At 39.9% G+C, this 12,121-nt stretch overlaps 1 protein-coding gene across 2 annotated transcripts in view; it reads right to left on the bottom strand.

Annotated features, from left to right (window-relative positions):
- Window positions 1–12,121, bottom strand: part of cacnb2b (calcium channel, voltage-dependent, beta 2b) — a 40,696-nt gene that overhangs the window by 15,317 nt on the left and 13,258 nt on the right. For both annotated transcript variants that reach the window (XM_084368066.1, XM_084368067.1), the window contains exon 2: window positions 511–576. In XM_084368066.1, the coding sequence (XP_084224192.1) occupies window positions 511–576 (66 nt within the window). The remainder of the gene's footprint in view (window positions 1–510; window positions 577–12,121) is intronic.

The raw sequence follows: 12,121 nt of genomic DNA, 5'->3' as shown, positions 1-12,121 counted from the left end.
AGTCAAAATAGCACTTTAAGAACTCTCTTATACTCTTATAACCTTGAATTTTATGCGCACCAATGTGTGAACAAAGTGAAAAAATGAGAGTAAGTGATTTCCTTCACCTCACATGCACATTGGATTACAGATTACTGTCCTTGTATATCTTTGTAGTTGCAGAAACAATTTTACATTTCATAAATTTCACAATTTGTCTTGTTGAATTGTTGTTAAACTACACTTTGGCTTGTTGCAGTGGAAATTTTAAATATTGCTATATTGCTACAAAGCTGTCGGCTGAACTGAATCAGCAATAATCAATATCCTCTATTATTATCCCTCAGACAACGAGCTGACAAGGAAGAAGACTGCAGTGACTCATTTTAAGAGCAGAATATCGCTCCCCTAATCCGACGTCCTTATGTCTGTGTTTCCCGCCTGTGATGTAATAATGTCCTTGAGAGCAGCTTCTCTGGAAAATGAGTCTGTGAGTCGGGTCAGCTGATGATGAAATGGTAAAGAAAGTACCTTGGCTTTCTCCAGCTGCACCTGAGCGTTTCTTTCCTCAACGGCGTCCGAGTCCTGACGCTCTCCCTGCAGGAGAGAGAAGAGTAATGACATTAGTTTAATCAGTTCGCTGCACTGATTTGATCGTTGTGCATTGCACTGGAGACTCCATCGGAAAAATTCACTTTTTTGAAGATATGGAAATTTATTTTTAATTAAAAAAAGTAAGAAAAGAACAAGAGGTGGAGTACAAAGTATAAAAAATGTATCACCACATCTTACCATCATGTCATTTTTGAATGATTCAAGCTGGGGTTGGAATCACTTGTCAATGTATTGATAATGCATATTTGACCTTTTTTTACTTTCCTGATCAAGAGATATTTGATGACAACGAGCTACAGACTAACGTGAAACAGACCCAGACCTGACCTTAGAGGACAACAAAACTTTATACTTTACCTATATATACAGTATATATATATATATATATATATATATATATATAGGTAAAGTATAAAGTTTTGTTGTATATGTATATATATATTGGCGGACCCTGCCACCTTGGGACCTTATTTTCCTCTGAGGACAGCTTGTTTATTCAGTTATGGAAAAAATAAATATTTCTGAGTTTGTATTATTACATTAGGAATATTGTTAATATTACTTGTCTGAGTTACCAAATTGCTTTTCCAAAACAACATAGTGCACCTTCAGAATTTGATTCAATATTGAATTGGCTAGAAAATGGTTTTCTTCTGTCTTATTTTTGCCCAGTTGGCTAAAAAACAAATGATTTTTGTAATGAGATTACTTGACTTTACATTTTGGTTTCAGGACATTATCATTATTGTATTGCTGCTCTTTTTGACCACGGCTGCTTGTTAATTGATAGCATCATACTGCTGCAGGAATTGGCAGTCTCTCTCTATTGTCTTGAGTTGAATCAATCAGGTTTAATTATCCTCGGGTCTACACAGATTTGGGCTCTACTTTATGTATGTTGGGTTTGGTTAGGTGTTTTGGATTAATTCCAACATATTGGACCTGTGGAGACCTCTAGATCTTCTAAAAAATAAAACAGCAGGATGTAAACACGGGAAAAAATGTTATTGATTTGCTGACTGAACACTGTTATGATCAAAATAACATCAAGTATCAATATATTTTTTATATCTTTGTTTAAATTCATCAATGTCATGTCTGCCTTCAATTGTTAGGAAGTGTTGCAGCCGATGCCTTCTGGGATGCTCAGGTTTATGTGCCACGCGTCCCAGAGATGAGATTGTCCCCTCAAAGACATGGTAATTAATGCCCTCTGTGTCATAGCCAGGAGGTGGCACAGCCCTCTGCGTCAATCTGGCACTCAAGATACACACTTGCATCCTAAAGTCGCAAATCAGCTCTCTCTGCGTCGACAGTCTGCTCAGTCTGATGCATTTTAACAACACGGTGATCCTGTGAGTCCTTGGTGAGTTTGAGTGGGTCAAAGTTTATATTCATAAATCTGATCTTAAATTGATGTTTTGTACTATACTGAAATGAAACTGAGGCCACAATATACATAACAATTTACATAATATGTCATTTATGTGCACTTACTTTCATAATTAACCTGCTTTCTGCTGATTTTGTATTATTATTCATGCACACTGGTAGCAATTTGGGGTGCAGTGTTTTGCTTAAAGGGTAACTCTGCCAATTTTAAACATTAAAGTGTGTTCACAGGTTTTGGGGAGTCCCACTGCATGTGTGAAAAAGTAGTATAACATTTTTTGCGGCTCCAGAGGAAGCTGAATGTAATCTGATAAATTGCCTCCAGTGATGTCACCTGGTGGCTAAGTTGCACTGTGGGTAATGTAGGCGCCAGGTTTGTAAAAGCAGTCCACAGGTCCAGCATTGCACTCCTAATTGAAAGCTTGAAAACGAATGATCAGAATCAATACAGCAGAGCCAGACATATAACCAGCTTTATTCCACGCAGTCTTCTTCCATTTCGAAACCTGGAGCCTACATTGCCCACAATGCAACTTAGACACTGAGTGACATCACTGGAGGCAGTTTTTCAGATTACATGCAGCTTCCTGTGGAGTGACAAAAGGCTTTATACCACGCTTTCACATATGAAGTTATACTCCCCCAGACCTGTAGACACACTTTAGTGTGTAAAATTGGCAAAGTTACACTTTAAGGACATGTGGACAGAAAGAGCAGTGGATTCAACCACTAATACTTTTTAATAATATTTTTGTTGACTGTATCAGAGAGGTGCCAGTGTACAGTATATGAACTTACTAATATGTTGACATGGATGTTTGCTGGAGCAGGTATTCCCAGACTTGACAGGATTTTGTTTTAAAGAATCCTCTGAGTATTTTTTTCAATTAAGCTTAAAATTTAAAACAAAATAAATAAATAATCAATGATCAAACTTGGATCGCTATAATTTACAACCAACCGAGGACCAAGGACCCTTTGTGGTCCCCTCACCCCAGTTTGAAAACCACTGTGCTCGCGTACTGAAAACTGATCTCTTCAAGTTTTGTGTCTTTTAGATTTACAATGCAGAACAAAGTTACAGTGAGGCAACAGAAAGACTTCAGAGTACAACAGGTAATGTAAGTGAAGCATGACAGAGTTGACTGCACTCCTCTGTAGCTGAACCTCTTCAACTCCGTCTTCTAAAAATTATGTTCAAACAAAACTCATTTTCTTTGACACAAACATTCTGTAGGAAGTAACCACAAACTTAAATGTAAAACAGACAATCAATGTTTTGATTTCAGTGGTTTAACATTTGGTGGTGACTGCAGCTTCCTGGACAAGGTCGGCAGATAAACTGTTGTTCTATGAGAAACAGTTCCAGCATGCATCTACTCCTAAAACCACAAACTGTTGTCTTAACATTTCTGTTCATGAACAAACGGGATAAAACATGTTTAATCAGTGAGTTTTAGAGGTGTTGCTTTGTGTATTTTTGACCTTGAAAAGCGCCAGCCTCGCTTCCAGTCTTTATACTGAGTTAAGCAAACTAACACACAAACATGAGAGTGGTATCGATCTTCTCGTCTAACTCTTGGAAAGACTTGGATGTAACACTTCCTGGACTACTGACATCATCAAGGCAGCAATTATGTTTCCTCTTGCATGGCCAGACCTGTCCGGAGGAACAATTGCATGTCAAGAGGCAAGCTCCTGCACTAAAATGGCTAGATAGGTAACAGCTGCTAGCTGGACTCAAATGCTGTGCAGATGTAGTTGCGCTGTGCAAATTACACATTTATGATAACTGTAATTGTATAATACTGTATACGGTGTTACCATCGTATTTTCTGTTATTGTGCAGTGACACAAAAATCCAGTTGCAATTACAAAAATTATAAATTTGTTGGTGAAATTAATCAAGTGTAATTTTTAGTTTCTCTTAAATCTCTTCTTTACATCACTGGCTAGACAATACAAGAGTGAGGTTATGCAACAAGGACTCTGACTGCACCCATGTACTTGCAGGGTGTTTATCTAAACACGCAACGGTAGGCCTAAATATGCGTATCAGAAATAAAGGAAATCAAATTTTAAAAATAATTTTAAAAAGTAAAAAACTAAGATAACCTTGGAAGCAAATAAGTCCTCAAACAATGGAACAGAAGGAGGACAAGACGCACGTATTAACAAGGTGGGACAGTGTTGGTAATTAGCGGAGAGAATAAGTTGCACAGAAGCAGGCGGATGCAGTCGAGACAATGTCAAGACAGAGAATTCAACACGACGAGCAGGGAATAAGGGAGGAGGAGGAAGCAAATCTCCCTGGGGCAGAATTATGCCCAGGCATGGGTCTTTGTTTACCCACGGCTGGTGTAGACATCTGTTCGCACAGCACCCGCCTCTCCTGCAAGCCAATGTCACCCAGCCAATGGTACAAAACGCCCCCGCTGAATTATTAAACAATGTTGAGCTTGCTACCGCTAGTGACTTAGAGGTGGTTACTGTCTGGGAGAAGGGAAGAGATGAAAAAATTATATTTCAGAATAAATTATGATGATTCTGTTTATGTGAGGGTTTTATAATTTTACCCAAACTCTGGGCTGAAGCCATGTGTATTTTAAAAGGTTCAATACGTACAAATTTTAGTTGAAATCAATAAAAATGTACTACAATTATCAACAGAATGTGAATAACAATTCTGATGTTATGACGTGTGTGTATTGAGTTGCTGCTTTTTCTGACATTTTATAGACAAAATGATCAATCAAGACAACGTTATAATAACCGAATAAATCATCATTAAATTTCACTTGGCGCCTTTTCTGCTTGGCTTTATATGAATCGAAGTTTTCCTTTTCCAGTTTTCCTGCTAGAATTCCTATTCATTGTAGTCTTTCCTATTTCTTATGAATTTCTTTTTGCTTTTGTCATGTGCTGTCCTTCCAATATGGCGCCACTTATGTTCTAATTCTCCATCCCACTATTTATTTCATCCCCCTTTCTTCCACTCTCCTTCTCTTCCCCCGGTCCCTCCCTGTTGGAGAGCCATCCCAGCCCATTAACGTGATTACGTGGCTTAGAAGGTGGGCAAAGGAAAGTGGAGGACAAGGATGATGGGGAGGGTGGGTGAACAAGTGAAGCCACGCTCTCTCATGTGCTACCTGAAGGTGACTCCTTTCCCGCTCAAAATCGTTTACACAGCTCTTTCGACACATGCCAGGGGAGTACATTAGGAGAGGAGCGGCTGATTGGGGAGATGGACTCCATCCCTAAACTGAAATAATCAGAGCCGTCGAGTCACCAGGAGCCAGCTGGCTGACCTGGAGCACTGCGATTTCCCAGAGGACGAACCGGACTCTGGACGGGTCTTTAAAGAAATGCTGAGATGCAGCTTACGTTTACATTAGAGATATTTCAGGTAGTTTCTCCAGTTTTTTTCATATTTGCCTCTTTGCTGTTTGATTTGTTTGAGCAGCTGAGAAAAACGGGTCTTTTAATGCAGAGCTAAACTCACACAGACTAATCTTACTTACTTTTTATGTTTTGTTGATACACTTATGTGCACACATCTCTCTCTTGAAAATGAGACCTAGATCTCAACAGATTGGTTTGATTAAATGAAGGTTTGATTTGTGTGCAACACAGTAAACTTTCCCACGTAAGTTTCAGACCAAATTTTCCCCTGAAAATGATTCTGCAACACAAAATACTGACACTGAGGAGAAGACCAGCAGAGGCCTATGGTCGAATGCTTTTGGAGCCCTTGATGCAGAACACTTTTTAAACACTCATTCAGTTCAGTCTTAGTTCAACACTGTCTTATCCACTGCATATGTGACAGTCCAGGAAGTTTCCCATTGAAAAACTCAGGGAAGCTGCTGCTCTTCATCGAAACCAGTAAGTCCTCATTCAGGAACTCTTTTCTCTTGTAAAACAAAAACAAACAATTTAAAAACACTTACAATGAAACCTAAATCTCAGCTCTGCGTGTCTTGTACAAGCTGTGTTCTGAGTCCGTCTAAAGTGGTTCAAAAGACTCAAAAAATCAGTGGAAAAAGCTGCAGACAGGTGGAATTTATGCTTCACTGCAAGTGTATTCAAACAGTATGATTCCATACAAAAGCAAGCTTCAAGGATGAGAAGTCACTGGTTCGGCAAATGTGTGTCTGGTTGATGTCCAAGGAACACACATAGCTGCTTTCACAGTTTATTTCACAGATAGACACTGTTTTACATTCAAGGAGAGGCAACGCCCGTTTTCATTCTGCAAATAACTCCATATTTCAGCCATTTTATCCACGCCTCGATATTTCGACAGCTAGATTGAAAAATGCACTAAAAAAAGTCCATTTAGAAGTCGCTACTGCATTGTTAAACTGCAAAACTGAACCAAGAGGAAGCCTGAAACTAAAAACTCAAGGATGCTTAACATGCACTTATATTTTCACAAATGTTGTGACTTGGAAAGGACTGGTTTATCAAATATGGTTAAACAGTGTAATCTGTACAATTTTGTCCATAATCTTTACCGACAGCTGATCTCCATTGTAAGGCTATGCCCCTGGATATTATCCAAAGGTCTCAGCTATCAATGTGGTGAATAAAATGTAATAATTGCAAACAGGAATGATGTCCAAAACTCCCCCAAAAAATAAGACCCATGTCGTACAGATCTGAAATTGTGCTTTAATATGGCCCTTTTGTGGGATTATTTGGTGCTTTAAATGGAATTCAATAAAAACGTGAAAGCTTTGACAATGATGAAAGTGCTCTCTTACCATGATAAAAGGTATTTAGTAGAAAAATATCTGTGATGGAACCGCAAAAAAAATCCATCAATCCATTCAACCAACTAACCACGAGACTATGATTCAGAAGAGACACTGGGTCGCTTTTGTTTGTCTCTTAATTCAAGACTTCATCCGTCTTCCATCTTCTCCTCTTGATAAAATCCCAAGCTTGGCACGAGTGGAAATTATCTAGTGCAGCAGACAGTATACACTTGTGTCACTAAAGATACCAGATCCTGCTGCACACTGCCTCAACAAATGGGAGGGGGGGAGTTTCCATGGCAACCATTGAGAGAAATATGCCACCTAAGCATAAATGATTCCCACTGATGTTGTGAATTGTGTGCTGTAATCCTCAGAGAAATAATAAAAATCCTCTACTACAGTATACCTCCAACTCAAGTCTAGTCTTCATCGACTGATTAAAGGCGCGAACGGTAATTGAGCAGTACGTTAAAATCAATGGGAGATCCATAGAGGAGCTATTGACCTGACAGTTAGATCTCCATAGAGAATAATTGAGTTCACTTGGCACTGTCCAAGGCCGCCGCTACTGTACTTCCCACAGTCGAAGATGTCAAACTTATTAACGGTAAAGTGTCATTCAAGATGGTTACATGCCAGCCACACAAGTGAATGAACACACACGCACATACACAGGAACAGAAAACAAGATGATCTAATAATAAACAGCAGCAGCAGATTCTTACTCACCCTGCATGGTATGTGCATCTTTCTTACACAGCTCAAAATGATCTAGCATCAGTACAAATTCTAAGCAAAAAAAGAATCATCGTGGAAGCAGCAGCGCGGAGGTGATGTGATGAGAGAGAGGGTTTCACAGCACTCGAGTCTAGATCAAGAGTGGGAGTGGGTGGCTGAACTAATTTCTGAAATAGTCAGTAATGAGTTCCGACAAGTTTGAAATTTCAAAATAATTTGGCTGTTGGTCCAGATAATCTGACTGGCTGTGTACTAAAAACACGTGCTGATCAGCTAGCAGACGTTGACATTAACATCTCACTCTCACAGGAGACTGTTCCCACCAGCCACCATCGTCCCTGTCCCTAAAAAGTCTGCTGTGTCTGTCTCGTCTAAACGACTACCGCCCTGTGACTCTCACCCCCATCCCGATGAAGTGCTTTGAGAAACTGGTTCTCAAACCTTGAGTCGCCACACGGAGATTTGAGACTTGATTTGAGACTCGCGATCTGGGACTCATGAATACTCTTCGTTTTAATTCTGATTCATCCCCTCTCTCCCATTCCACAAGCGGCAGCCGCAGAACAACACAGCTCAACACATCACCATGGCTTACCATAGTTGGTGAGTAGGATCTCAATGCTCTATATTGTAGCTGTATGTAGACTTGACAATATCCCTTCCAGCCTGGACCAGTATGCATTCAGAACCAACAGATCTACAGAGGATGCCATATCCATTGCCCTCCACTCAGTCTTCACACACTTTAAGAATAAAAACAGCTACACCAGAATGATACGTCAGCATTCAATGCAATCTCACTGATTGGAAAATTGAACACTCTGGGCTTCAGTACCACACTCTGCAACTGAATATTGGACTTCCTCACAAATAGACCTCAGACACAGTCACACCTCTACGTTAGTGCTCAACACCGGAGCCCCGCGGCGCTGTGTGCTCAGGCCCCTCCAGTATGCGGACGACTCCACCATCATCAGTCACATTACAAACAACGATGAGAGTCAATATCAGGAGGAAATCAACAATACAGGAATTTTTAACCTGCTATATCCTGCTTTTATTGTTAGGTGATGTGCCCATTCTGTCTGTCTCATCAGAGAGCAGCCTGTGTTACGATATTTCTCCCCAACTCTGAACACAGTCATGACTTCTGGTGCTTGCCTGGTGTCTGTGTAGATCTGAATTAGATTGTGACAACCAAAATGCCTTTTTACTGCTACAGTTCAAAGCACATCTGCTAAATGTGTTCGCTTAAAAATCCTAATTTATATCTTTTATGAGAAAAGATCCAAACTGTAAAATCTTTATTCATATCTCAGGATGCTCTCGTTGATCTGCAGAAGCATTCTGGGGCATTAAGTGAATAAACTTCATTAAAACGTTGCGAGTAATGTATCAAAAAAGACAAAAACACTGCCTGCTTCCCAAATACCCTTTACCACAGCTCATTGTTGTCTGTAGAGCAGGTCACTAATCTAATTGTGACTAATTTCCTGTCAGCCCACCAATGAGCAGCTGGCACTGAGCCCAGATGTTCACAAATTTTCACCTATAAATATTTTCCTGTATTGGCTCTTTCTGTTGCTGAGAAACAGTGAGATTGTATCTGATAACACCATTCCTCTCCCAATTTAGCTGCTGTTCATTTACTTTGATGTGTTATTCTGCATACTGCGATGATTTCTTTGCTACTCTATGTCTTCTTCATTACCAGCCCACATTTGCATGCAGCGTGTGTTTTCAATCCAGTTTTCTCCAAGCGCTGTCTAATCAGCTGCTTTGCATCATCTGTCTGAAGGAGACTGGCTCCATGCCCTCCGCCTGATGCTACCATAGAGCAGATATGGCTGGGCTGGCACCGCCGCCTTTACTTTGGCAGAAGTCTCTGTCTGTGGAGTTTAAAGGCTGCATCACCGCCCTTTAGATCTCCAATTATAGATCAAGAGTGGCAGCAAATGTGTACTACACTACATGTAATTTATGTCTATACAGTATGATAATATGAGTTTGGTCATTTTAACTGATGTCACCAGTTTGTGGTTACAAATTAAATGAAGAGTTTAAAGTGGAAACTACTAAGGCTCAATCCCATTTCCAGTTTTTACCCCTATCCCTTCTTTCTACCCCCATGTCCCAAGGTTGTTGAAGTCTCCCCCTATGAAATGGGACACCCCTTCAAGACCCTCATATGTCATCAGTAGTGATTACGTAAACAGACACACGGACATTTCCAATATGTCTTCCGTCTTCATCTTCGGTGTGATCGTGTCTGTTTATGGCCACTAGTGGTGCTTTATAGGCCAACATTAGTAACTCGTGCTCTTACCCTGCAGTCTGCACTGATATAAGAGCGGCTGGACTTTCGTTACCTTTCGGGTGTCATATGCCATCAAAAGAGGGGGAATGAAACATTGAAATATGTCAAAATGTGGGACTGTTATGCACAAGTCAGCAATAACAATGTAACATTAGCTAGCTTCCTAGTTAGCTACCAAAACATCAGAAAACTGCTAGCGCTTCTTTTATGTTTGTTATAAAAAAACAGACATAACCCTCAGTTTGAATAGTGCTTCTGAAAAACCTCTGTTTGGAAGTCCCTGTCGCTCTACCCATCCATCCCAGCAAGAACCGGACAGCCTTCCCCTAGAGATAGAGCACTAAGCGGAGGGGTAGGGCTAAGCAGTAGGGGCAGGAGGTGCATTAGGATTGGGCTTCAAATTAACTAACTTAAATGACTAAGCCCTGGCCCAGTTAGTTAATTTGCTACGCCTATTAGGCTTTCCATTCACCTAAACACAAAGTATGCAGTTTACAATGATAACTGTGGCAAACGTACCACTTCATTATCAGCTATATTTCAAACAACACTTCAAGTAGACAGAAATAGACTTCTCATTTCTAGCCAAAGGCCTCGGATTTTGTTGGCTGAAATAACAACTGCTGCAGATTTTATCAGCTGTCGCTAACTAGCTCATTAAGCTAACTTTAGCCTCATGATTGAAAATCAAAATCTTGCTGACTTATAATGTTAAACACGAGAAAGAAGTGGCTGTAAAACGGGTGGATAAATAAGTCACAACGGCGGCTAAATGATTTGTTTCAGAATCCGTTCCATTGAATCATTTTATCCACATACAAGTTAGCGGAGGGCTGAAGCAAAAGATAGCCACTCAGTCAGCGGAGGTCTATGATTTATGAGCCCCAAAATGTGAAAGCAAAATGGAGGACCTGGTTAATTTTCTTATTATTATTATTATCATTATTATTGTTATTATTATTATTATTATTATTACTATTATCCTTAGATTTTATTAGTAATACACCATTTAGCAACATTTACAGGGATGAGCGGGGCCAACACAGTATCAAGATTCTCCTTAATACATCCATGGGCTAAAGCTGAATGTGCCGGAGCTAAACGTCATCACCCACCCACACCAGTTCATTATCCACAGAGAACACATGGATATGTATCACTAGTTAATCCTATGTTTACCTTCAGACTTGCACAAACAACACAGAGGCAGATGCTTCACTTTTAATGTTACAAGACAAGGCTTTGACGTTAAGCACTAACTGACTGATTTGGTGAATCTGATGTTATTTCAGGTCATGTTGCCTCGTGGTTTTTTTTTGTTTGTTTTTTGTTTTTCCTAAATCAAACTGTAAACTAGTTAGCAGGACGTGCTAATGTTGGCTTCTTACATTGTCCAATCCACTCCTCAGTACTTTTTCTTTTGTGTTTTTGGTTTTGGGCTGGTGTAAAAAAGAAAACACCATCCACTCTATTTATAGCTTTGTGTGTACCGCCTGGATATGAGTGGAAATCCAGAGTTTATAGCGGGGATTTAGTGAACAGTCATTTCCTTTTGGATTCACTTCTTCTAGAGTGGGCTGAGGCCTTACCCTGAATATAAAAGCAATGATGCAAGAGTTACGTTCATTTTTTATAACATCACGGACAATTTTCATAAAATTTTGGAGTAAATAGATCCACTGCATTTAACTACTACTACAGAAAATCTGCACCTTTGAAGGAAAAACATGTAGAAAGAAGAAATGAAAAAGATTCGCCTCAAAGGAAATCACAGCACCAAAGACTAAATTGGAATAGAAATCATCACAGGGGGAAAAAACCAATGTGTATTTGAGCTCTTCTCTCTCCCTCTCTGTGTCATGATTGTCTCTGAGTAAGGAGATTAAGATAGCATGCGTCAATCCAGGATTTAGAGAGAGAGAGAGACAAGTGCAAACTCCTCACAGACAGCCAACACGGCTGCTTGGACTGCATGTGCTCGGGCTCCCTGACAGTCATCAGATAGAGACACAATAGCTGCATTAATAGGCTATTATCTATACCACTTAATCCCTGGCTTGCTCGGCTCCTGTAATAGATAGATTTCTTCTATGTACATAGATGGCAGTTCTCCCTGCCCCTCTGAGCTGCAAAGCGTTATGATGCAACATGATTACTGTTGGAATGAGGAGGGGTGTGCGTGTGTGGGGATTATGGAAAAAAAAAACGTTTCGCCAACCATTCCTGTTATGATAATTTCTCACTTATTTCACTGAGGCAATTATCTCACCACAGCTCTCAGTCATCTGTGGTTTGAAAAATATTAAGAAAGAAAAGA

This window comes from Pagrus pagrus (genome assembly GCF_965226575.1).
Source record: "Pagrus pagrus genome assembly, chromosome: 12".
Taxonomy (NCBI): domain Eukaryota; kingdom Metazoa; phylum Chordata; class Actinopteri; order Spariformes; family Sparidae; genus Pagrus; species Pagrus pagrus.
The sequence above is the reverse complement of the archived record's forward strand: the minus strand, read 5'-3'. Positions and strand labels throughout refer to the sequence as shown.